The 27,492-nt window shown below is 40.0% G+C and overlaps 2 protein-coding genes across 9 annotated transcripts in view; one reads left to right on the plus strand and one right to left on the minus strand.

Annotated features, from left to right (window-relative positions):
* Nucleotides 1-1,676: 1,676 nt before the first annotated feature.
* Nucleotides 1,677-9,505, minus strand: LOC140651604 (toll-like receptor 1). 6 transcript variants are annotated; one of them, XM_072861248.1, is made up of 4 exons: nucleotides 9,313-9,505; nucleotides 6,165-6,273; nucleotides 5,749-5,922; nucleotides 1,677-4,249 (listed from the first exon to the last, which is right to left on the minus strand). In XM_072861248.1, exon 4 carries the CDS (start codon nucleotides 4,157-4,159, stop codon nucleotides 1,742-1,744), a length of 2,418 nt encoding a protein of 805 aa, XP_072717349.1. In that variant the 5' UTR covers nucleotides 4,160-4,249; nucleotides 5,749-5,922; nucleotides 6,165-6,273; nucleotides 9,313-9,505; the 3' UTR covers nucleotides 1,677-1,741. The 6 variants fall into 6 exon arrangements, with proteins under 6 accessions (XP_072717349.1, XP_072717350.1, XP_072717352.1 ...); XM_072861249.1 differs by lacking the exon at nucleotides 9,313-9,505 and adding an exon at nucleotides 6,984-9,282; XM_072861251.1 differs by lacking the exon at nucleotides 5,749-5,922.
* An 896-nt stretch (nucleotides 9,506-10,401) lies between these two features.
* FAM114A1 (family with sequence similarity 114 member A1) overlaps nucleotides 10,402-27,492 on the plus strand; it is a 39,084-nt gene continuing 21,993 nt past the window's right edge. For 2 of the 3 annotated variants that reach the window (XM_072861257.1, XM_072861255.1), the window contains exons 1-5: nucleotides 10,402-10,561; nucleotides 13,140-13,489; nucleotides 15,651-15,738; nucleotides 25,431-25,544; nucleotides 25,704-25,810. In XM_072861257.1, coding sequence (XP_072717358.1) covers nucleotides 13,148-13,489; nucleotides 15,651-15,738; nucleotides 25,431-25,544; nucleotides 25,704-25,810 — 651 coding nt within the window. In that variant the 5' untranslated portion in view covers nucleotides 10,402-10,561; nucleotides 13,140-13,147. Of the gene's footprint in view, nucleotides 10,562-12,052; nucleotides 12,388-13,139; nucleotides 13,490-15,650; nucleotides 15,739-25,430; nucleotides 25,545-25,703; nucleotides 25,811-27,492 lie in introns of those variants that run through there. The other variant, XM_072861256.1, reaches the window with a different exon arrangement.

Genomic DNA, 27,492 nt, shown 5'->3' on the forward strand with positions numbered 1-27,492 from the left:
CCATGGGCAGGCAGGTGTTCAGCCATCTCCAGGAAAGCAGGGCTCCATCACGCGTAGTGGTTACTTGGGAAGACAAACGCCATAACTCCAAATGTCCTCCCTTCCTTCTTCTTCCCCAGCTTTATATACTGAGCATGACGCCATATGGCATGGAATAGCCCTTTGGTCAGCTGGGGTCAGCTGTCCCAGCTGTGTCCTCTCCCAACTTCTTGTGCACCTGGCAAAGCATGGGAAGCTGAAAAGTCCTTGATTTAGTACAAGCACTGCTCAGCAACAATGAAAACATCTCTGTATTATCAACACCGTTTTCAGCACAAATCCAAAACATAGCCCCATATTAGCTACTATAAAGAAAATTAACTCTATCCCAGCCAAAACCAGCACAAAACTTCCTGCTTGCTGGTCATTTAAGTCTGGTGTTCCAGGTGGCAAACACCTGCCCTTCTGGGAGCAAAGAGGAAGTTTGCTGTGATCATTTTTAGCAGTTGTGAATGTTTGTCGGAGCCCAGCCATGTTTTCTTGAAGGCAAAACAGCACAAGTACAGGTAACGGGGTCTGCTGTATTTCTATAAAGGACAGCAAATACTGTAAATGTAGCTTGTCTTTCTGACTCCATGAATAGAGGGTCTTACCTGCTGTCCCAAGACCTGGCAAATTTCTTCAGCCTCTGACTGGTTATTGCCTGTCTGATCAGAACTCGTAGCTGTGCTGTGAAAGATACTGTTTTGGCTGAAAAGGACAGATTCTTTTAATGATAAGCATAAAGTCAGATATATGGGTGAGAAGAAAAAAGTAAAAAGCTAAAAAAAGAAAAAGCTAAATAAAAGCAGGATGTAGAGAAGTCAAGAGTTTCTCAAGACATAGCTAATGATGATGAAGGCAGTTATACTACTGCAGATACCCTCTCAGTCCCTTTGGTCAGGATATCTCTCAGGATCAAAATGGTACCAGGACTCTATCAGAGGGTGGGAATTAGAGCTCTGATTGTCAATTCACTGCTTCTCCCTCGCAGCAGTGCCAAACTATGAGCCCCGAAAGGTGAAGTAGCTCATCCTTCCTTTTTATTTTTCTTTTCTTTTTTTTTTCCTTTTCTATTCTTTTCTTTTTTTTTTTTTTTTTTTTTTTTTGGGGGGGGGGGGGGGCTTTTTAGCCCAAAACCTTTCTTCCTCACTCAGTCCTCTTTTGTGGCATGGCCACTTTTGTCCACCTGTGCTGGATGTTCACAGAGTCCTGTATCTGGGTCCTATCCTTTTAAGCTTCACTGAATCTGAGAAAACACTACCCAGGAATCATCTCAAGCTCTGGACTTCTAGACATCGTTTCAGGATGCGTAATTTTCTTTCTTGCAAATTAATTTTAGCAAAAGAGGTCCTGTGACCAAGCTGCCTAAGCCTTGTGATTAATGCAGCTCTGCAAATTCTCCAGCAACTCAAGCACTCTTCCACATGACTATACCAGCTACTCCATATTTTATTCTGCTGAGAAAAATTCACTACAGTATTTCAAGCTGTATTTCAAAATCCACATCCAAACTCATTTGAGATTTGCTATCTCTGTATCAACCTCAAGAGAATTCCAGTAAGGTGAGTTGAATTTTGCCTACACTTAGGAGGGAGCATAGACAACTATGTAGAAACAAGGTTCTGTAACAAAAAGTTAAACACATTGACAACCAATGGAAATCATAAAGTATTTATTGCTTCACCAAGAAAAAACAGAAGAAACTCCATTAGAAAGATTCTTAATCTGTTTCCCCACACGTCTTTCCATCAACCATTGGCAGGTTAATGCTAATAGCTGCCCTCAGGTTGGCCCAGAAAAGGGCACGCTTGCTCCTCTCCTTCGGCCACTCCAGGTACGTTCGCTTTGCCATGAGAGCCTTCAGCTTGTGATACCTCGCAGGGATAATATACGGAGGGATCGGCTCCAGTAAAATGAGGATTAAGCTGTTGGAATTCTCACTGAATAATTTGTGATGGGCAAAGTACAGCTCATAGTGACACCACTCGCTCTGCACAAAGTTGGGAGACAACACAAAGATCGACTTGTAGCTCTTCTCAATGCAGTTAATGATGTTCTCCACAATGCTCTTGCCGGGAATAAAGTTTCTTTCGTGCTGGCACAGTTGTATGCAGCCCTCCCCCTTCTCCAGGTTCGGGATCAGCTCATTCTTCACCCACAACGAATCATGCTCGCTGTAGGAAATGAACGCATGAAACTGCAGAATGGTCTCCTGCTCTTCGGGGTGGTTGTGCCAAGCTCTCCGCTTCGTCTGCGTCCACTGCCACGTCATCCGCACGTACCACGGCACATCCAGGTAGATGCACAGGAAGGCCACGACAGCCACCAGCACCAGTGTCAGCAGCAGAGCCGTCACAAGCAAGAGCGTCGTGTTGCAAGCCAGTTCAGTCAGGTGGAAGTCCTTCAGCTGCGTTCCTCGCAAGTCTTCCGGGTACTTGCACACGTACGCCGCCGGCCAGCCAAACAGCTTCCCCCCAGACTGCCTCTCCAGACGGATGAAGTCTTGAAGTTCACAGGAACACTTGAACGGGTTGTCCCCGGCCTGTAGCTCCCTGACCCTTGGGCAGCTCTGGAAGAAGTCGGCAGATGGGGTGAGGATCAAATTCATCTCTACGTTCAGGAACTCCAGGGACGTAAAGCCACTGCACCCCGGCAGGTCAGCCAGCCTGTTTGACGCCAGGTTCAGCTCTTTCAAGGATTTCAGCTCAGCCATCCCCTTGGCGACACTGGTGATCTGATTGTTTTGTAGGTTGAGTTTTTTGATGTTGACTGGCAAGCACTTGAACACAGAATCCGTCAACTGATTTGAGGACAGGTCCAACTCTGTCAGAGACTCAGCCCACTGGCATTGCACATCAGCTGCATCGTGACTCAGCAAGTTGTTGCTCATGTCCAAATATTTCAGCAATTTCATATGGCTCGTCATGAAGCTTACCTTGGAAAGGCTCTCAAATTTATTCCTCTCCAAAACAAGTAATTTCAGATCTGTCAGAGTGCCACAATTCTGGAACAATTCATCCGTCAGGGCATTATGAGAAAAATTTAAATACTGAAATGAGCTTGTTCTATTGGGGCAAAGCATGTGTGGCATAGACGCATCATATATTGTCAAACTGGCAATATTCATCTCTGAAAACTGTCTATATAGAATCTCCTGGTTGAAATAATAAACTTTATTATGAACATGCTCCAAAGTTAGCACTTTCATGGAGCCACCCAAAGATATTAATTGTTCCAGAGAGCTTAATAAGGGTAGAAATTCGTACTCAGTCAGCTCCCCCAGTGGTCCCCGAAAAGTCAAATTTCTCACAGTAAAATGCTCCACAGGTGAATACCAAATAAACAGGAAAATTTGCAAAATGATAGCCCATTGTAAGTCCACAGTGTCAAGCAACAGAGCTGTTGTCTTGATTTTCTTCAGAAGCGTTGAAGAAGGAGAGGGGAAATCTTTGTAGCTCAAGGTATATCTTAAGTTAACTATTTTTAAGATTTCTGAAGTGCTCATTCCATCATACAAGAGGGAAAAACTGAAGTTTTGGTTTGCTGCAAAAACGATATGGAGGCTCCTTGTATTCAAGGCTGTCAGACTCCGAGGCTCATACAGAGAAAAGTCTTCTAAGGTTAGGAAGACAGTGTGCAGCTGCAAATGTATGATATACTTGAAGTCTGACCGTCGTATCATCGTGGCACTTAATCCCAGGTACTCCAGACGAAACATGTTACTGAATTCCTGACAGATGGGCAGGGCAGTAAACTTATTGAAAGAAAGATCTAAATGTCTAAGATATGCAAGAGGTCGACAGTAAACTTTCAAAATGTTATTATGAGATAAATCTAAGTATTCTAAATCTTGATTAAAAATGAAGACACTGAAGTCAAGCTCCATAATTAGATTATGAGAAAGATTTAATACTTGAAGGTCAGAAAGAAAAATAAATTCTGAGATACTAAGTCCAGAGATCCTATTATGTGATAAATCTAATACATGAGTATGGACTGGAATGTTTTTTGGAACATTAGTTAGCAAACTGCTTGAATAATTTGCAGTAAATTCATTCTCCACAGTTGGCTGGATACTACTCCACAGCGTGAATGTAAAGACACTAGCAAAAACATAGATATTTGTAAGGGGTCCCATTATGCCTTCCAGGTTTATCTTGGTTCCTTATAGAAACATAGAAGCGTATCTTTGTTTGCTGTTCAATATGTCTCAGTGATGAGTCCAGCCCTATGAAAAGAAAACACATGCAATTTGCTGAATTGTAGAACTGTTGAAATTGCTTTTTATTGCTAAAATAAAATTCAATGCAAAATGTATGTAATAAAAATTTTACTTTTACATACTCTTGTTCTAAGTTCTTATCAATCCTCCTCACCCCCATTATTTAATTCCAATTACTGATTTTCTCAGTTAACTAGAAACTAATTCCTTCATAATGGGAGGAATACAATCAGTTGTAAGTTAAAAAACCACAAAGATGTTAAGAAATGCAAATTTCTCCACAATCTTCAAAAATTCAAAACTGGTACAAGCAGACATCAATGCATTTAGGAGTAAAGGAGAACACAACAAGCCTCCCATCTGCTCTTTCCCTACACCCCATGTCCAGACACATTTGGGGACAGAGCTCCAAAAGCCCCATGGACCTTCACAGGAACCAGTGCAAAAGCAATCTCTTCAGTCAGAAAAGCCAAAGGATATTGCTCTTCTCACCCCAAAGACCCCGGACACAGCCATGCACCCCCTCAGGGTCAGAGAAGCTGATCACCTTTGTCTTTGCTATAGCACAAAGACATAGGGGTCCATTTTTCCAGTAAGCCAAGAAGCTTGAGGAGGAATTGTACTGTCTCATGAATATTGTAATGCCAATCTGTCCAAAAGCGTACTAACAGGAAAACCACAGCATAACTAGACACTACGTACGAAGCAGTGGTATCCAAAACCTGAAAGAAAACACTTGACACTTCCAAAGACTGCAGGATTTCCTAGGTGTCCTAGGAAATTTCCTACATTTTCCAAATTACCCCACAGTTGCAACTTGACAAAGAACCTCTCTAGAAATGGTGAGGGACAATGAGTCTAGTTCTAAGGATCAAAAAGCCCAGGGAGGGAAAGATTTTGTGGCTATGGAAGATGGTCTAGTAGAATTAATATATGGTCATGCCGATCAATAGCCTACATGGATTCGGAGAGGCATCAGTCCTATCATGAAAAAGCATGACCTGGGCATTACTCTCTTGTCATCAAGCATTTAACACAACACACAGACAACCTGAAGTATGAGCAACTCATAAACTGTTTCAGGAGACAAACAGCCCCGTTTTTTTTTTTTCCTGTGCTGATTTTGTTTGAAAAAACCCCAAAGTTTTAAAATTCTGTCCCTGTGTAATCTTTTGTTAAATAAAACCCAAAAGCCTATTTTTTCAGTTCTAGGTTATAACATGTGTTAGTCCCCAATAATTTGATTGACTGATATCAAAACTCATCCCTTCCCCTCCAAGTCTCCTACCAAGCTTAATCAAATTTTCTTTCAAATAAGTAAAGGAAAAATATGTGTAATTAACATCACCAAAGGCAATAAAAGAATAATCAGTAAAGTGTGAATTTCTACCTCAATAAAATCCAATTGAGAGGTCAAATTCTATCTTCAGAAAGTTGTGCTAGCGTATCCAAGTACAGAATAGAAATGAAGCTGGGAAGGTTGGTCAAAGTACAGTATCACTCACAAGAAGAACTGAGACAAGGCGATCTGGCCCAGCTTCCTTCAAAGAGCAGCTGACCCTGTTCTTCAGAGTCCCGGCTGGTAAAAAACTCTTGAATCAAATGAACTTTGATCTGAAACTATCTGGAGGAACTTCCCCCTGGGCAAAAGGGACGTCAGGAACAAAGCAAGAAATGTTCTGAAGGGAGAAAAAAACAATGATCCGTGCTCCATTGCCAGATGAGTTTTACTTTACTGTTCATGCTATGCTATACACTGCAAGAAGGGACGATCCATGCTGTATAGCACTGAAGAGTGCCACAGTCAAGGAATAAAGCAGATATGTGGAGTAAAGCAATCCTAAGGATCAACGGTTACCCCTCCAACACTATTTTATGATGGTATTAAATTAGAGTTGGCTGAGAATGAAAATTGCCATACCAAACATTTTTTTCCTTTCTTCTTTGTTGAAATTCAACATACAGATGAGCATTTTCACTAAAATTTCAAAATGCAAGAATATCTTCCAACAGTGAAGAAACACCAGCACCTGAGATTTGATGGAGTCCAAAATACATACAACAAAAAGAAAAAAATGTAAATAATGGAGCAAATATAACCCACCGTTTGTGCGTGGAATTCATCTCCAATCAAAGAACCAGCAAAAGACCTCTGCATACTCGCTTCACATCCTCAAAACAGAATTTCAAACATATGTAATCTTCAAGCTGGGGAATCTCAGATGAGATGCTAATTCCTTAATAATTACTACCTCAGGAAGTAGAAAGAACAGGATTTTCAAATTCATCTCTACGTTCAGGAACTCCAGGGATGTAAAGCCACTGCACCCCAGCAGGTCAGCCAGCCTGTTTGACGCCAGGTTCAGCTCTTTGGTTCAGTATTAATGCATGTGCTTCACAAGTTATCGGTGTAATACAAAACTCAAATGTTAAAAAATATGTTTCACATGGATGAAACTGAACTGTAGAAAAACTATTTCCATTAAATCACTGTGACCCCCTTAACTATAGGTGTAGTGCTAATACAAAGAGACTGCTATTTCGCCAGCTTCTTTGGATAAATTTACTGAACATAAGCAACTTGACTCTCATTTCTTACCCATACACTTGAAAGTACATCATACACTTGCTAATAACCTTCTATGGAAAACATGGCTCATTTTCAAATAAGATGCAGAATATAAAACAGTTTTAGCTAACTAGCAACTATATAACATGAATAAAAGGAAAAGTTTCTCACCAGAAATCCCTGCTGTCCGAAAAAGCAGAAAATCTACTCAGGAAAAGACAAAAAGAAAACTTCCTGTAATTCTATCCTACTGTGTAACAATACTTAGGAACGCCCACAATTTTTATATAAGTGTTTGTGCCATCTACTGACAGCTTATGAAATGGCATTTGCTTTCCTCCAGATGCATTTTCCACATACAACATTACTGTAATTCCCCCATTATTTAATTATTATTGAACTATGTGTTTTCCTGCTTTGCAATAGATTAAGCAGGGGAAAAAAAATTAATCTTTTTACCAACTTTCATCAACTTCACCAAATTAGTATGGAAATAAGTACTTCTTTTGGGCAGTTTTTACACTGAAATTCAAACATCTTCCTCTCTGAACTTAATAATGATCTAAGTCTATATGCATTATTCGGATTATTTTTTTCCATTTAGCTATACCAATTTAGTTGTCAAGTTCTTACCAAGGCTGGTTTATAAAAGTACTATTTGTCTTATTTTAATTTCCATTTAGTGGGAACGGAAAAATAATCTCTCTCTCCTGCTCCAGCAGTGTTGTGACTGGGTTAAATAGTGGACACAGAAACAGTGGGTGAGGTCTTTTTTTTTTTTTTTTTTTTTTTCAATTAGAGCAGCAACTTTGGTACTGAATCCCCAAACACTTGGGTTATTGTCCTGGCAAACATAAAACAGTCTCTCTTTATTTCTGTATAATGTTGGTCAGAAATTCCATCTTAGCTGAGATCTAAATACAGAACTGCCACACTGCAACCTACCTTTCTGGGTTAGCATAACATAATGCATTCATGATTTAACATTTCGGTGATTCAGGAAGCAGAGGAAACAATCTTAAAAATTACTTTTTCATTTTAAAGCTTATTCTGTACATCATATTTCATTTCTCAGCTTAAAGTGAAAAAAGGTCATCCAAAAAAGGAAGGGAAAGAGGACAGGCAGTAAGTGACAGAATATGGATAATTCATATTCTCCGCTGTTATGCTGATGAGCCTTATGGTGGTACTCTGTGATTCTTTCTCCATTTCTGTCAATACAGACAAGAGTATTCACATCTGGTTTCCAAATGACACCTTATAATGTTGTTACATACAAACCTCACCATTGTCTGCCCTTAGCTGGAAAGATTTTGCTATCCATTCTTAGGATGAGAAAAAATCCTAAGGTAAGACTTTGCTTCTACCAAACATTCATTCCTGTTTTGGAATGTAACAGTTTTAACTGCTTGAATACAACCTACCTATTACTCTAATGAATACAGAACCAGACGTATGTTTGGTTAACATGTAATAACTGCCTTTATTATTATATACTCTCTTATTTGAGAGTATCTCTTCAATTAAGTGACAGTATGAGCTGGCCACTGACATAGTTTGAGTTCTCCAGTTCAGCCTATATACTATAAAGATAGATAAAGCATATGTTAAACAGCAAAATAAACATATTACTATTAATTGCATGCCATTAGCCCTCATATTTACCACTCAGAGTTACCAGTGCCATCACTGGAAGAAGACGAATGTATTCCTCAAATGTTATGCATACTTCTGTGTTTTGTTAAAAGTAGCCAAATTTAGTTGTTTCCTTCCATCTTTTCTTTATCTATTTATTAAAAGGCAAGTACCTTTTCTGAAACCCATCAGGAAGATGATGACACTCAACTTAGACTAATAACAAACTTCAGTGAAATCTGAGATGAGTAGAAGTGTTCAATCTCTACTGCTCATTTATTCCAAAACCATTTGCAATATTACCATAGTGAGAAAATACAAGTGAAATTAATTACTGAAAAGTGAAAAAGAAATAAAATTAGAAAATGCAAGTGCTAAATTCAAGAAAGTAATTTAGGAACTTAGGAAACTAATACATCCTTCTATCCCAATACACAGACATACACATTTACGCACTTATAATGTTAATTTCATCCTGAAGTAATAACTTTATATTACAATAGTGATTAATACTGTCTTGCAGTTCTAAAACATGTGTGGCCTTGTACAGAATCTGCAAAACTGACAGTGTAAGATCCACTTTACAGTCCAAATTACCATCCATCATGGGGAAAAACAATCTCCAGCTATTGAGCTTCATCTATTGTGATTCCTCCTAAGACACTGCCCTTATTCTTCCACAAGCTCCACTGAAAAGCAGAGGGCCACTCAGATTTAATTTTCAATAAATACATCTAAACATTAATAAATTAACCTAAAAGATGCTAGAACTACCAGCATGCCCTGATACTTAAATTCGCATTGAAACACCTTAAAAATAAACTTATTATTTAGTGATACAAACATTTGTTCTGCTACCACCTACCTTAATGGGAAACTTGAGAGACTTTTGCCTGATAAGCGTGTAAGTCACGTAGCATGATCTGTATTTGTGAAGCATGCTTCTGAGAACCGGGGCTTTATTTTGTGACCTCCTATAGCAGCTCTCCTCAGTGATTCACAACATGTATTATTTTGCTTCCTGTGGCAACAGTATTTCTTTCTCCAGCAAAGGAAGACTAGTGATAGAAAGGATGTTATGATGAATTGTGGAACTGCCTTTTATCACAGTAAAAGGGCATGCTTTGCCTTAAAATGAAGTGGCAAAAAGAGGAAGGGGTATGAGGAATTAGACAGAGATGAGAACCACAGGTTTTTTGGCGAGAGCCTGCAATCCCCTTGTTCAACCAAGTATTTCTCGCGTGGCTGCGGGCACTCAGTGCTGACGCTAACTTACTGGAAATGTGTGTACACACCTCCCAGTTTCTTTTAGCAGCATTTCCGCTAAACACAGATATAACGAAGTTGCAAAGTGGCATCTGAAAAGCTAAATCCCAGTTGTTTAATTCCGCAGCCACACATTTCAGTAGGCAGTTAGCTGCAGCTCGCTTTGAGGAAGGATTAAAGTTTCTACCAAAAAAAAAAATTGACCCCATCTCAGTGAATACGTATAAACGTATACGTAGACATATATTATAAATTTTATGTATAAACTATCATTTATACATAAAATGCCTCAGTATGCACCTTATCACATCAGCGTTGTCAAATTTACCCCTTCTGCCTCCCCAGCGAAGGCGGGGGGGCGGCCGTCCGCCCCTCAGGCAGGCCCTGCTCCACCCGCGCCCCTCTGTCTTGGCCGGCGCTGCCGGCGGGGTCCCCAGCGCGGGGCCCGCCTTCCCCGCCGGCAGACCACCGTGTCCCGCCAGAGTCTGCCAGCCCGCGCCCCGCCGCCCCCTCCGCCGAGCGGGGCCGCAGAGAGCTGAGGGCTGTGAGAGGCGATAATGGCGGCCGGGGCGGCTCTCTGCGGTGGGTCAGCGCTGCCGCCCCGGCCCGCAGCCTCGAGCCCTGGGGTGGCTCGGCAGCGGCGCGGAGCAGCCCCTACGCAACAGGCGGCCGCCTCAGAGAGACGGAGCGAGAGCGAGGGAAGAAGAGCCAGCCCTCCCTCCTCCCGGCGGCCCGGTCGGCCCGCGGCTGCCCGGACTGTTCTGCCTCCCCCCCCCCCCCGCTGCCGACGTGGCGGGGCGGGGAAGGGGAAGGAGCAGGAGGTGCGCCGGCAAGGGGACTGCTGAGCGGTAAGGAGCACAGAGATTTCTTCTTTTTCTCCCGCTTTTGAAACTGGCTGCGGGCTCCTCACTAATAACTCTACCCCAGAGGAGATTTCGAAAAGAAAAAAAAAAAAAAAAAGAAGGGGGAACCTGTGGCCGCTGCGGGTTTGAGGGAGCGGCGCTCCGGCTGCTCCTGCTGTGCCCTGGGCGCGGGGGCAGGTGGCAGCGGGGTAGGGGGAGCTGGCGGCGGCAGCGCGGGGCGCCCGAGGGGGCGTCGCCTCAGCTCGCCGTGCCCGCAGCGTCCCGCGGAGGGAGAAGCGGCGGCAGGCGTCGAGCGAAAGGGGAGCGCGGTGCCGCCGGTCAAAAAAGTTATCCCTCACGGAGGCGTTGGTCCGTGTCTGAAGGCGCCCGTCGGCGGCTGGGCTTTGCTTTCGAGGCGGGATTAAACTCCTCAGGCGGCGGGTCGGCGGGTGCCACCGAGCCGCGCCGGGAGCTGCCGTCACCGCCGGCACCTGAGGGGCAGCCGGTCCCACCTCCCGCTGGCCGCTGCCCGCCTCGGGGCGGCCGGTCGCTGCGGGCGGGGTGCTCGCCTGCCGCCCGGTCCGGAGCTGGCCTTGGCATCTCCCTCGTGAACTATCTGTAGAGAGTAATTCCCTTTGGGCGGAGTTGTCTGAGTTGATTTAGATCAGTATAGTGTCACGGATGACAGTTTGAATGACACCTTATCCCAGGCTGAAGCACGGCTCTGGTTTCTGACAGATGTGGTTGGTTGCTGTTATGTGCTTTGCTCCCATGAGGAAGGTTTAGCAGACAACTGCAGGGACCTTGGCCCAAGCGGTCCCCAAAGATGACCCAGTCCTGCAAAAAATCATGTGCACGTCTATGTGTGGTCCTTTACAAATGGTACTGGTGTTGGACATTTTCTTATTCAGATCTAATCCCCGTGCAAAATTAGGCACGTATGTACAGATTTTACAGGTTTTAGTAAAGGATCCTTATATCTGATGGTGAAATTTGGTTTACAAACACAAAAATTGTTTTAGGTGATGCTGCCCATCACACAGTGAGTACTGTTAAAACAATGGCAATATTTACCTACACTAAAGCATTTTATAGTATTTGCTGTATTTGTAATGGAAAACTGCAAATACTTGTGGCAGATGTAAAGATTCGGACTGGTAAATGCATGTTTTCTAAAGATAATTAAGTTATAGTGTAAGGTAAAGTAATATAAGTGGCACCAAGTGCTTATTTGTTTGTTTATGTTTCTTGTTCACTGACCCCAAATGCTATTCTTAGAACTGTTCAAACAGCTGATCTGCATTCAAGTGAGATAAACAGGCTGCTAAAGCCACAAATGTACATGATCCTATAGACTTTAATAAAATGTATTAATTTAAATACATGTTTCTTAGGCAAGCTTCTTCTAAATCCCAGTTACATTTTGCTTTTTGCCTTTTATTTTTTTCTGTTCTTCAGTGTCTTTTAGAACCTCGATCCTTACTAACAGGTACAAAGCTTTGAACCATATTTAATTAACATGGGAGTCAATGAAAAGACAGCATCTACAGAAAGGACTCTCAGTTTATTTTATGCCATGCAACTCTGCATGTAGTCAAGAGCTTGCAATTGCAACTGTCTGTCAAGGTTTGTCTTCTGAGTAGAGTGCCAGGCATACCGTTGTTGCCAAGTGGTAGTAATCACTGTACAGTAGCCCTTTTGGACTCTGCCAGTGCCACTCCTTAATCAGCTGTAGAGCTTGCTCAATGGCTGTTTCTTTCCCTTCCTGGATCCTCAGCCTGATAACTGCGCAGTGGTGGAAAATACTTAGAAAAAGAAAGTTATATTGGAAGGTAAGGAGTACATAAGAGAAAATGCATTTGTAACTTACCTTAGCTTCAGAATTGAAGTTTAATCACACAGCTTAATTCCAGAACTGATGCCTGGACTTTTAGGAACAGGTAAAGAAGTGTTGCACTTCCCAAACAGTAAGCCTTTGAGACAAGTGATGCAGATTCGGTGTGAGCAGTGAGATTCCTGTCTATGAAATGGCTGCAGGGACCATGGTCTCTCATGTTCTCAAATTACGCCCCTTCTCCAACACATAAATATCACTACAGTTTTAGTCACACTGTGTTTGTCATCCTCCTCTCCATCAGTCAGCAGACTATAGGAACCTGTGTATGTGGAAATGATGAGAAGGAGAGCAAGAGCGTCTTGGCTATTGCAGCTCAGATTATCCTGTTCTCCAGTGGTCTTTCATACCCATGTAATAGGGAACATAGGAATTAACCATGTGGAAGTTCTTATATTTGACTTCTCCAGACAAATGAACATCCTTTCTCCATCACCAAATCGTATTTTGGAAAACAGTAATGCTGCTCTTTGTACTTGAGTGCTATCCTGCAAGGTGAATAGAGTATTCAGAGTAACATCGTGATATCGGTGCCAGCATGATGCATGTGCCACAGGGCTCCATGCTTCAGGAGGCCTTACATCAAGGCTGTGTTGTTTTTCAGCAATAGCTTAGGGTAAATGCTGCACATTTTATAGTCACTCAAATGTTTATGGAACCTAAAAGCCTTAAGTTATTTTCTATATTCAGAATTCAAAATGTCTGAAGACATATGTGGTGACATCCCATCTGAAGAAAAACCTGAAGTAATGGAAATGCCCAGCAGTGAGGTATTGCCTGACAAGTCACTACCACACCTCATGGAAGCTGAGATCTTGCATGAGTCTTCACATGACGAACATGGACAGGCCACTCAGAGTGCCAGTAATGGACATGAAGGAGGCATATTTATTAAGGAAAACCCTTTGACTGAAAAAATAATTGAAAGTCTGCCTTCCAATGGAGAGGCATCTGAAGACATGCCCACTGAGTGCAATGAGACAGTAAGCCTTGATGCAGAACCTGAATCTGAAGAAACACTACATGAACAAAGCAGTCCAGTAAGTAACACTTTCTTTTCCATAAAAGCCCTCCCCTCCCTGCTTTGTAAGGACAGAATTTTGTACCATGTACATAGTGTTTTTCACAAAAGCCTAGGGAGTTATATACAGAGAACCTGTACGGGAATAAAATAAGCTAAATTGCAACACCAAGCTTTCGGAAGCTAGGAACAGTTGAATTTCTCTTTGCCAGTATGATATTAATTTGGTCTTTCTAGCTTGGTTGCAATAAAACTATACCAGAGCGTAAATCTTACCAAGAATCTAGTCCATTTTGTATAGGTATAATACTCCTGTGATTTTATCTGGCTTTCTGTACAAACCTGCTTCATTCAGTTCACAGAATGAACCTAGAAGAGGACAAAATTGAAGCTGCAGATGCAGCACTGACTTTTTTACTTGCTAATTTTCAAGTCGTTGACTTTACAAAAACAGTGTATGTTTCACAAGGCTCCATGAAATGGCCAGTAGTTTTTGATTTGTTCTAGGCCAGTAGTGTTTGATTTGTGATCCACAGACCTTTGGGAGTCCCGTGAGTAATTGCAAGAAGTTAATAAAAGAAAACTAAGAAAAAACAAGGCTTTTTTACAGTCTATACAGCATCCAAACCCAATACATGTGACATAGCTGAAGATGTTCTCATCTCCACTGTAAAATTTTCAGGCATCCACAAATTGGGAAAGGTTAAAATACATTGTTTCACCCCTCCACCAGTGAGAGGGACCTACCCAGAAGAGGTGACAGGGGATCTGTACAGTGCACAATGCAGAGCTGTCTTGGGATACTTCAGCTTTTGGTTTTGAGTTGATTGTGTAGGGATGATATGTTACTGGAGACTTTCTTGAGACAACAATTTCTTAATATGATTTAAATATGGAGTACTGATAATCACTTAATGCCACACATTAATGTAAAAGTTGGGCAGCACCTCCTCTGGCTGTGTTCTTATTGAACTCAGTTGTTAGGAGTTCCTTGTGCACATCTACTGGGTTACAGCTCTGAGGAGACTTGGGGAGAGAAGTCTCTAACTCTGGCTCCTAGTAGAACTCAGGAAGGAGACGGGTTCCTGCCTCTCCCTAATAATTGCCCTAATAAACTTGTATGGCTTTATAGGATTGGGTGCCTGAAGAAACATTAGGACATCTGTAAAGACATCTCTGGAGTTTTAGGCGCTTTCAGGAATAGGAGATCTAAACTAAGCTTCCCATTCTGCTTTCTTGTGCACAGAAGCTTGAACTCCACATAATACCCAATCAAGCACTGGCCATAAACGCTTAGGATCCTATTAAGAACCTGTTGCACTTTTAGGAATGAAAAGACCTTTAAAAATCTGGCCTTAGTGACCAAAATGTGAACATAAGGGCAATATATATCAGTCATTATAATAAAACTAGAGAAGGATGTGTCTGCCCAGGGATACTATATGTGAAATAAACTTTAGTTTAGTATGACACCAAATTCTTAACTAATTCTCCATATGGACGCTTTTGTTTCACATTGAAGTTGTGGTCACATGTGTTCACTGCACAGATGTGTGCACCGGTATTCGCACCTTCCAAACCAGATGTTACAATTCTTCAGCTAGAAGTTACGCTCTGCAGTAGAGCCTGCAGAACCCATTATGGGGCCTTTCAGTCAAAGCCTGCAAGGTTGGTTTAACGCACTACAGAAGGCTGTTTGAATTAGCCTATCTGACTTAGTATTGAAACAGCCAAATGGTCAGTTTCACAGACATGGAGTGAGGTGGATGACCTTGGTTTCCTTCTGGGGGAAAAAAGGGTGCCGTGAGAACAGTAACAACCCTGCAGTGCCATAAGAATGCTACCTTTCATGCAAACACTACTTTGCACAAAAGCTTAAGCATCTGCCAGAGGAGCTGGTGGCAAAGCTTTTGTCAGTCATTCTGGGCTATTTCTCTGTATGTTCTGTCTCTTGAAAATCATTCTTCAGAAGGCATCACCATGATTAGGGAAGCCAATTATTATATTACAAAGTGCCTATTTTCAGATTGTATACCCTTGTAAGTAGTGGCGCGACCATTTTTACTCGTATCATCACTTATTACATGCTGGACTTTTTTACCTGTCAAGTTCTTTGTATTTCTTCCTGCCTTTGTATAACATAAATTTTGGACAGTGGAGTAATATTTTTGTTCTTATAGGCCACAGACTCCTCATCTAAAGCAAGTAGATGGGGAGCTTGGGGTACCTGGGGGAAGTCTCTCCTGTCATCAGCTTCTGCCACAGTGGGTAAGTGTTCAATCAGTAAAGTACATAGAAATAAATCATAATTTTAATGTGTCATTAGTCTTAAAGACTCATAGACAGTTTTGTCCTGATATGCTTGGCAAGCATTTTTTTTAATAGGAAGAAGGGCTTTCCTAAACTGTCAAAGCACATAAATAATTCTTCAGGTCAGATCACGGACAAGGTACTAGGCTTGTTTGTAAAGTTAGTGAATTACCTCATTGTGGCTGCTTCACAGAAAGGATACATAAAGTGATACAATTACTGTCAGCCAAAGGCTTACGGTTTTTGAAGTCAAAGCACTCCAACCCAGATTTGCGCACATGCTTGTTTGTGGTTTATTACACCATGACTTCTATCTATACAATATGAATTCACTTCTTGTAAATAATTCCAGGTTTCATTGACAGCCAGTGAAACTGTTAAGCTATCACACCAGACTTCAGAGAGTAGAACAACATACTGAAACATGGACCGTCTACTCCCTCTCCCTGTACTCTCATTTCTGATGGTATGTCAGTACAAAATGTCCTTGTGAAGACTTTAGACAAAACTTAATCATTACACATCGAAAACTGACAGTCAAAAAGCGAAGCATGCGAATACCTAGTTATCAATGGGAAATCATTTCTCACAGAACAGCTACTAAGCTGTTAATTAATCAGTTATCATAAAGGAACCACAAAACACCTTCAAAAATGAACCTAGGAATTAAAATTAATTGCTAGTTGCTAAAAATAATGGATTCAACAGAGATACTGGTTTTATGATCCCATATAAGGCTAAATAATTCTCCTCCTTATCCTCTTCTGTTCCATGGACAATAAATTATTTCTGTCTGTTTCTCAGAGAAGGAGGGAACTTCCCCTATCCTCTCTTTTTTTCAGTAACACCCACACTCAAGAGTTCGTAACTACCTTTTATTTCAGACAGTCCAACCAATTAACATATCTAATTAAACTCAGAATGGGTTTCTAAAATGTCTTTAAATTGACATAAGTGAAGGTTGCTGCTGAGAGGAGCAGGCCTGCTCTGCCCCAGCAATATGTTTCTTCCTTCTTTTATGCTAACAGTAGCCTTCATGTAGTGATGTGGGGAGCTGGTTTATGGGACTGATTCTGAAAAGTACAAATGAAGTAAGAGCTGGATCTTCAGCTGGATCAGTTTGTAAATTCCTTAATCTGGCTCACCGTTTGATCACCCAGGTGCTACTGAATAGGAAATGATGGGAACACACAGAAGGTGCTGATGGGGACGAGGGCAGCTTAACTAGCTGTGGAACTGCATAAGTGTTCTCAACTTGTATTTAACCTTAAAGTTTAGCACTTCTCTTTCGGACTTGAAGAAGGGCTTATGTGCAACAATTTTGCCCATTTTTTTCCCCAACGCTATTAGTAGGTCTAATAAAGGGTACTGCTTTCACAGACTGCCGTGAGCCTTGCTTCTCTTATATTCTCAGCCCATCATAACAAAAGCATTCTGATAAGAATTTGGCTTTGCGTAAATAACTAAAGAAGAAAATTTATGTGCATAAAAGTAATTTTACTGTTGATCAGTAGGAATTGTAATGCTGATGAATTCTTCAGTTCATTTTTATAGTTGCAGCAGTGAGTTTATTGGAACAGAGCTCTTTCAGGTCATTCAGTTTTTGCCTGTGAGATAACCATATTTATATTCTGTTTAGCTTTTGCAATAAATAGTATTCTATCAAATGGACATTCTAATGTTGTTTGCAAGTGTTGTGGTTTAACCCTAGACAGCAACTAAGCACCATACCTGAAAAGGATGAATGCTGTTGGAAAAAGTTTTGGAGACAAACAAAAATGTGTGTTGTATCCCTTCTTACTGTCTAATAAGTAAACAAGACATACCTTTTTACAGCTGTTTGCTGCTTTTGTCTATAAAACCTGCTGCCAGCATTGTATCTCTGTGGATTTCCATGGACTTTTTAATGATGTGATCTCATTTTTATATAGGCCATATAACATCTTGGTTCATATACATTAAAATTCATGCTTAATTGATACTGGCTTCTTAACATACCATCTGACTGTATCAGCATCATAACTATCTTCACAAAGTATAAATACGTGAACAAGTTTGTTGTCTAGGCAGCCTGACTTGATAAGGTTGTGCGATGTCTATTTTGAATAGGCATATCATCACCACATATATATATTTTTAGAATTGTTATTATTTAAAAACGAGCACAGTTGGAACAGGTCAAGTTGCCTAGGCAAAGGAGCATCCACATGCAGCAAAGGAAGAAGGCAATTTTAAAATAATTTTAATTTTACATGAGAATGCTTGCACTGTGTCACACTGAAGACCCATCTACTATCTAGTTTCTGGCGGTGACCAAGCAACTGAGAAAGAGCCTAAAACCAGGTGTATGTAAAGCAGCACTTCCCCTGTTTTTTCTTCCCATTTCCTGGAATCTACAACTTAGACAGACTTCCTGACCCTGGGGTCAGGGTAGGGTTGAGTTCCCATATTACTATCTAATCATTTTGGACCAAACTTTTCTCTGTGAATTTATTAAATAACATAGACTTTGAATTAAGCAGAAATCAAATGTGCACTCTTCCATGTTCACTGAAACCAAGGTAAGTTGGAAGACCACATAGATAATCTTAGATTTGTTCCAGGAAATCAATGCAGCAGATAATAGTTTATATTCCGGATATAGAGGGCTTATTTCCTAGTTGTTTGTTATGGAAATTCATGCTTGATCCTGTGAAGTATTTACTGTCTGTCAGCGTCATAGACAGGATGTGGGACTGCATATACCATGTACCTGCTTCAGTATGATAATTCCTAGCAAAAGACAGAAAAAGAAAAAAAAAAAGCTATTGGTAATTTCTATAGGCTTTCTTCTTTTTATTAAATATTTATTATTCTCCTTCAAGTTACTCCACGTAATATCCGAGCAGTTCAACTAACATTTCATCTCCTATTCTACCTCAGAAAATAGGTTTGCCGTGATCCAGTCCATTTTAATGTTGCTTATTCCTTCAGTGTAGCAAATGGTATAAGTAAAGCTGCTTTCCTGGAATTAGACTTACCAGCAAGACCTTTGGTATGTGATTTTTCTGTTGCTCTGTCATTACCTTCATACGACACAGCTGCTTGTCTGGCTAAATATGACAAATATTTACTATTCCTTATATTTTTCTTCAAAATTATACTCTGTAAAAATAGCAGAAACAGTTAGAAGTGGACTAGATAACATCTTAAAGGCCTAACCAAATACATTCAGCTTTTAACAAATAGTATCATAGAACAGCCCAGGTTGGAAGTGACCTCAAAAGATCATCTAGTTCAGGCTTTTGTGGGAAGGGGCACCTAGATGAGACTATCCAGCACCTTGTCCAGTCACATTTTGAAAACCTCCAGCAATGGGGACTCTACGACATCCCTGGGGAGGTTGTTCCAGTGAATGATCATTCTTACTGTAAAAAATTTCTTTCTTACATTCCTTTCTCTTTAAGACTGAGCTGAAATGGTTATTCCAAGGATCTCAGTTTCATTATCCTTCAAACCCTGATTTAGAGCTCCCAAACAGATTAGCATTTTTACTGCATGGCTATAATTTGTTTAGCATAGCTGATTTTCGTTTCTAATAATAAGGTATTTTACATATAATTTGTATCTTATGTCTCTTTAACTAACTGTGCACATATAGCCAGTGATTGTTTTGGCGATGGTTTTGTATTCTAAAGAAAATGTCTGTTGTCTTTGAACTGATTTTGATATTATTTGGATCAGGGTCCCCGCCACAAGGCAGATGTGATACTGCTGTACGCAACAGAATCTGTAATGCGTTTGGATCAGTAGCAGTCACTGACTGAACCATGCTTAGTGTCTGACACTAGATGTCACACTAAGAAAGTTATTGAATCTGCCTCATTAATGAGCTGAAGAGTTTTCTTTTGTTTTTAAAAGGTGCAAGAAGTTTGTTTCCCCCCCCCTCCCCTTGTGGAACCACAGTGGAGTAGAGCCACTGAAATAGTTGCTGGGATGATGAGATGGGAGAAGGAGGCTCACTGTGACCTGGAGACACAACTTGTTGTACTTATTGTCACCATTTTACCCCCTTTCTTTTAAATTGTATTTTTTAGTAAATCAGTAATTACACCATCCAATGTTTTAGTAACAGTGTTGATAAAACTCTGCTCTAGCAGTGAGTTACCATTGCAGCTAAGCCAATCTAATGGCTAGCAGCCACTGAAATGTGCAGTTCTGCACCTCTCTGCCTTGCATGTTTCTTCTTCCCCCCTGTGCCAGCAATCATGCTCCTCTGAGCTCCCGCTAATCCAGTTCAGGAAGCTAAACTGACATAAGAATAACTCTAGAGGAAAGAAAAATCCATTTTCTGCCTCTTTAGTTCCTTGAACCAACTCACTGAGATAAGTGTCAGGGCAAGCAGTAGGGTCAAATATGGAACATGGAAAAAGCAGAACCTCCCGTACCAGCACCAAGAAGACATTAGGTCAGCTTAGCTGTAACAGCAAACCTTTTATTTGAAGGGCTTAAGTGAGGCAAAATATATTCTCAGTCTGTACTTGAAGCTTGTGACTTCCATTTTTAAAAACAGCTTGTATGCTTGAAAGTTTGCCTGTTTGGTTTTTTTCCCAGCTAAGCTATCTGCTGGCTTAATGAAAGTTACTACCTTCTCCTACAAGCCTTGCCTTTCATATGCTGTTTTGTATGGATGAATTATGGCGTTCATAACGTGCTTAAGTTATGGTGCTCAACAAGTTGCATTTCCAAGAAAAGTCAGTTCTCTATCATGCTGTATGCATGTGCTTCCCTCCGTGTAAGTTTGGGGTATTTTACCACTAGTGCCACTGGTAAGACTAACATCTGTCAATACCTCTTACACATTAAAAGTAATAAAAAATAGAACCCAGCTATTTAATTTACATGGTCTCTGAAATTCATACTATAAGGCTTCTTAATGCATCTCTTTCATGCATTGCTTGTAATTAATATTCTGCTATGTTGATTATTTTGTGCTTGCATATATTCCTCATCTAGTTCTTCACCTAGTAGAATGGCACACAGAAATATCAGACACCCATAGTTCTCCCTGGTACACTGAAAACCTTTTCTTGTCACTCAGTATGACAGAATGAAATGTCACTTGTGATGTCACTGTGTTCATGAGCTTGGATGTTATTACACATAGGTATGTGTAATAATCTGCATTGCATAGCTTAAATTGAAGTCTGTGTGGAACAGAAATGCAAATGCTTCAGGTAATGTGAAACTAAAGTATTGAAGTGATGTGAACATCTTTTCCATTCTCTACAGATATTATTCCCCTGTTGTGAAATAAAGAATGACATTAAAAAAAAGCAAAGGCCGGATGTTATGCTTATACCTTACGTAGTCATAAAAAGGACAGTTCATCTCTTCAGAAGACCTTATTTTTCACTGCATAAATTCAGCTGATTAAGGAAAATCAGCTGGTTTGTGCCTGAAATCAAATGGTGGTCACTGAACTGTTTTGTAAATAACACGTTACAGCTGCTGTAGCAGCAACCGCTTTTTTTCACAGTTCCTCCTTTTTAAGAATACTGAATGCAGGTATCAGATGGGAGAATTGTGGACATGTTTTTGGGGATGGCAGTCACATTTTCTTTCTTTATATCTTTTAACATGGGCTTATGATCTAGAAGAGGTTGAGAACCAATAATCAGTTTAGCAGCCTTTATGCCTATTGCTGGTATTAAAACTTTTACCATTGCAATAAGGAGATCTGAAACTAGTCTCATTTACTAGCTTAATTGGAGTTATTCCTGATTTACAGACTGGATAGCGTAGGTATTATCAGAATCTACCCTGTGTTTTTGTTTTAACTACAAGGAAGAGAATTTTTCTAAAGCCTTGAAGGGAATGCAGTGCCAACAGGATAGCCTCAAAGTGAGCACAATGGGGTCCCACTTTTTTAGTGTACAAAAACAGAGCACAGCTGGCTTTTCCACATACCTATACTTCATATAGTGGAGTGATTCCCACCCCAGCCATCTTCAGGTTCCTCAGTTTCTCAGTCAGTGTCAGATGCTAATTTAAGGCCTCGATCTTCATCTTCAGCTTGAACCAGGTGAAGTTTCATTCATCTTACTAGACTGAATTTTGATCTGTTGTTCATCAGAAATGTCCCCGTGGTGCAACACAGGTGACAAAGACTGTGTGGTTGCCAGGGCCAAAATCTCAAACTCACCCTCCCTGTCTGTACCGCTGAAGCAGGGAGTCCAGTTGCTTGGGAGTACTACATTGACAAGGGACAGCGATTCCTACAGAGAATGGTTTATATTTCAGGCGTGCTGGACTGCCCTCCGGAGGTGTGTGTCTGCCTCTTTCAGCTCTGCAGGGAATCCAAAGCTACTAAGCTGGGAAGTGGAAGATAAGAGTGCCTAAAGTGAAGTGGGATGTTTCTGACTAAAGCATTTGTGAGCGTTGTGATCTGTCCTTGGGCAGATCAGGCAAACTCAAATGCAGGCCACATTTTTAGGCACTGCTTGCAAAACCTTCCTTTTCAAATGAAAGATTCCAGCTAGCAAGATGAACAACAATATTCTGCTGAAATTGCTAGCCAATAGAAAGAAAAATCATGTAGGCAAGAAAAACAAAAGCAACAACACAGGGAAAAAAGCATGCTTTCTTCAAAAAGTAAGCAGTTAACAATACCCATTGCATAGCTCTTCTGTCTCTGCTGTTACAGATGAGTAAATGGAGATGTCAGAGGTGTTCCTAAGTTTACAGTATCAGCTCAGTTGCGTTACCACACCCAGTGTAACAAAACCAGTGCACCTTTATCTCTAAAATGTAGGCTCATTTCACATAACCTCTTTTATTTCTGTGGCTTTTGAAATTGCAAATAATTATTTTCATTTCCAAAGCAACATGCACTTCTGCTGTGTTTGTGCATGTATGTGTGTCTAACAGTGCTGACTTGCTTCAGTTGTGGTCTTCTGATCTCATCTTGTAGTCAAACATACATGCCATACAGCTTAGTTCAGGAAAACCACTCCTAGCTGACCTGAAATATCTTCTTACCATTCTAGTGCATGTAACCCCAGCCCTGAAAATGCGGCCTTTTATAAGTCTGTAAATATCAGTACAGGAACTGTGTGCCTTCTTTTGTTGGAAGTATAAGCTTGTCTGCAAAACTATGAGAACCAAATTACAGAATGCAAAAAAAAATTAAAAATCTTTACATACAGAAAAAAGCCTGGAAAATTAATCTGAAATTCCATAATTCTGTCACACACGGTTAAAGGGAAGTTTTTGCTTAATGTTCGTAGTTAATTTTTTATATAATTACAGGACAATAATATTTTATTAACAAGTCAAGTCCTTAAGAAAAATTAAGTCAATGGAAAGAATAGAACTCTTTTGCTCATTTAAAAAGTTGTGAGCAGGAGAAATGGAAAGGAATGTGACATGGAGTATCTATTACAGTAGTTTAAAAGAACAATTAATAGTTATTTAACGAGTTCCAGGAATTTGCAGAGTAAATAAATGACTCCAGAATCTATTCATGCTAATATTTTCATTGAACCAATTAAAATGTGCAGGAGATTGGGATTAGACAAAGTCGTATGCCGCTCTCCAGTATCTGCATTGGAACAGATTTTGCAAAAGGCAAGAAGTTACCCAGCAATGACTTAAATGACTGTGGTGCATAACCTAGTATGTCCTGTACAGCTAGACGTACTGCTACATTTTGTAAGATGTGAGATAAAGTAGACAAAGGACATATTTTCTTTAGACAGGTAAAAGCATTTGCCTGCCTAGTCTCTCTGTTTCAGTGTAAAACATCAGGACCCCATGCAGCTTATACTGTCATATAGAAAATTACTTCTTTCTGCTCATCTGTTCTTTAGGGGACATCTGCTCTTTGTGTTTGCCTCCAGATACTCCAGTTTTCTTGTATGTGATCTTTCAGTAGTGCTGTTCACATATGTTTTCTAGAGTATATTTATTACTGAATTCATAGAGCACCTGATGTGCAATGCATCTGGAAATAATAGAATCATAAATCTAAGCTTTCCTTCTTTCTACTCCATTTCAAATAGTTTTGCTGTATCTTTCTTTAATCAGATATTCAAAAGCATATTTGTATGACTACACACGCACATATATATGTATATGGGTATATATATTTATATTCAGAACACTGCAGAGCACTGGTAAATTACAGGCTATTTTGCTGTAGTTAATGTAACTCAGAAAAGGTTTGACTTTCCTAATAGAAAGCGCACACAATTGTGGGAAAGTATGGACAACATTTAATGAATCATTATGCTTGCCTTAGATGTCTAGGTACCTCCCTGAGCATCTGTATTAATAGCTTTTCTGAAATCATCTATCTGTTTACAGGTCAGTTTAAGGTAACAAAGCAAAGAAGTATGAAATTGTCATTAATACTTCACATAAGTAGTTAGGCAGATTGTTAAAGCACTCTGTATTGTCCTACTGCTAGAAGTGATCAGCTTTATGTGAGATGCAGTAACGGTGTACTGTGCAAGAAAAAGTAAAATAGCGTCACTGAAGCCATTTCATTTTGTGTTGGAAAGCAATATTGCTCGCCTGGTTGGTTGTTTACTTATGCATCTCAGCTGATGTGCAGGAACTTCCAGCTAAGGAAGATGTGCTAGCTGGATCATTTGTAATGAGAGAAGCATATAACGAACATACTTACGGATATATCCAGAAGCAGAATGGGCAGACAATTCGAGGGTTGTCTTTAAGGGCAGTGTTTTTCAACTACAGCTGATGCAGATTAGGAAGCTACTGTCTCCTTTCACTGACTACCAGGCAATCCCACCCTCTCCTATAGCAGGGTATTACCAGTCCATGTGATCTGCTGGTGTAAATAAACTCTGTGTAGAAAAGCAGCAAAGCAATCCCATTCTGTCAAAATTATTCAGATAAAAACACTAATAACATACATTCTTTACATTAAACTAGACCATTTTAATAGAACAGAGAGTTAGGGAGTCACTACGTATGCATCAGGTAAAGGTGGTAAAATCTCTGTAGATCGGCTACCACTGGAACAATAATTCTGTCTGTGTCATCTGACACCAACAGACTTTACAATGTGTATTTAAACAGCAGCTTTGAGGAGAGACACTGTAGAATTTGCCTGCAAATGAGCAATTGAGGAGCTTAAATCCTGAAATAACTTTGAGGACCTGGGTCAGTATTCCTGAAGTACTTACCTAACGTAGTACCTATGCAGCAGACTGAAGAACAGATTCCTTACCTCAGCCCTGCAGTCACCCAGTCCATTAATTGTGGGTTATATTGTTCTAGGCTTCTGAAAACTAGATGAGGCCGAACCCTACGGCATTAGGAGGACCACCAATTTCTCTTTAAACTAACAGTAATAGAATATTTAGCATTTTGAAAAGCAGGGAACTAAACTTACGGGTGCCACTGAAACAAGTTTTACATTTCAGATCCAGTGTCATTTGTATTGTATTTCAGCTTTATAATTTCTAATCAGTTAATATACTGGATATAGTAGAACAAGTGAATTATTAACCTAGAAAAAAATTAAGCAATTGAGGTAAGTTTAATAGCTATTCTGATTGTTATCATTTGTGGAGTAAAGAATACTCTGCATTGTTAGTAATAAGTTTTCAAATCATGTAATTTAAAATACGCTTCTGCTGCAGGTCATGGGATAACAGCAGTAAAGGAAAAAGCAGGAACTACCCTAGGAATTCATAACACAAGTTCAACATCTTCAGAAACAGCAGAGCCGCCTGCACCTGAAACACCAATTATACGTAAGTTCAGGTTTACTGAAATTGGACAAAAGTCTTTGACACTGCCAAATTAGTCCCATTTACAAAATTTTAAGATTTTGATCACAGAATCCATTTTACTGTAATTTGTGACTTGTAGAGCTGAAAGTATGCTGTAGCTTGCTTTTTTTCTTTCGTTAGAAGCAGAAGATTCCCTGGACCAAAGCTCTTCTGAGAATATTCCTTCTTCTCCTTCATCTGGATCTCGTGGCATGTTGTCAGCTATCACTAATGCTGTACAGAACACAGTGAGTCATTTTAGTGGGCCTTTATGCTCTAGTTATTCTTCATCATTTTTAGATGCAACTTCACTGTAGTCACACTTAACAGGTAGAGTTTGTTAAGTTGTAGGTCTTTGTAAAAACAGTTCTGTTGTAAATCTGTTTACAGTATCTTCCATGGCAAAATACCTGTATCAAATTTAAAAGTCAAACACAACTCAGTCAGTTACTACTTTTGCACCAGTTTCAGTGAAAAATATGGTCTTCTCCTAAACTATGTAGAATTCTGCAAATTCTTGGGAAATCTTTTTAATAGTTGTAGTACCATCATCTAATTTTTTTACAGTTAAGTCCTTCCAGAGAAAGTATGATAAGATTTGTTATCATTTTTGAAGGCAGACAAAATAAGAAAATACTCCATTTGCTTATTTTAAGGCTTTTGCTAAACTCTGAATTGCTAGTCCCTGGCCCTTACCTTCACCTCTCTGTCTAGCCTGTCATTTCATATTAGCCTTCCCAGAAGCCTCCCCTGATTGCAGACTCAGTGAGGCAAATTCTTTTGTCCACAGTTCTCTCCTATTACACTCTCCATATATTTTCTGTGTGTTGCACTTCATCCTTTTCTGGTTTTCTTTGTTTCAGCTTTTGCAAAATCCTGTACCATACTGTTTCCAAATCAATTTTCATGTCATCTTCTTCCCCAATATTTTTTACACACTATTACCATATCAAATGTTTTTCTCTGAACTTTTTAGTATGATGTTTCCCTTGAAATTATGAAAGACTTTAAGCATTGGCTAAAAAAGCATGAAGACTAACTCCCCACTGAGCATGTTTTATGAAGTGGCAATTCTTTTTTAGTGCATATCCAGTTCACTCTGAGTGCCTCATCACTCTAATATCAAAGATTTTGGGAGCAGACGGTGGTTCCTATAGACTATTCCTAAGACTGTTGCTACAGAATCTGGAGCATCGTAGGGCTTGTGAGAGCTGGACACCAATAAGATTACCTGATCGTTGTATAAGATTTTCAAATAAGAGAAATGTGCTCTTATGCAAACCTAGAGAGGCTACTATATCACAGTGATGAATGTTACCAAACAAAAAGAGTAACTTAAGGTCTCAGTAAGTTGCCTGTAATGCCATTTGAGACTTTGGTAGGGTTTTCCATTATATATCAGGTTACATCAGCATGTGAGTATCTGACAGATGCATAATCCAGATTGAAATGGAAATCTTTATCCAGTGAAAATTCTTCTTCAGTGTACGTGAAAAATTGTGAGTGAGGGCTAATGCTAACACAAAGAAGACTCAGGAAAAACAACAGTATTTTGATAATCAGTTCCAGAGTCATCACAAGTGTCAAAATTTTAGAAATCAGTTAGGTAAGGCAGGGTCATCCTGTTCATGATGGACTTTGGCTCCGTATTATTCATATATAAAATATGTTCCCACAGACTAGAGGCCACTTCGGATAAAATTAAAGTGGTATTATTAATAATTTTTTTACTGGCAACAGGTGTTACATTACCTCCGGTGTGAGCCTTTTAATTAACTAGAAATATTTGTACAGTTCATTTTTTTCTTTTTGAAAATATATTCAGAACAAAGTAACATAATTTTATATCAATCCTATTGTTAGTTAAAGCATAGAAAATCTAGGGACCTGAATGTTCAAAGACAGTGTTGGCAAAAGCAATACTCTTTAC

This window comes from Ciconia boyciana, chromosome 5 (assembly GCF_034638445.1).
Source record: "Ciconia boyciana chromosome 5, ASM3463844v1, whole genome shotgun sequence".
NCBI lineage: Eukaryota > Metazoa > Chordata > Aves > Ciconiiformes > Ciconiidae > Ciconia > Ciconia boyciana.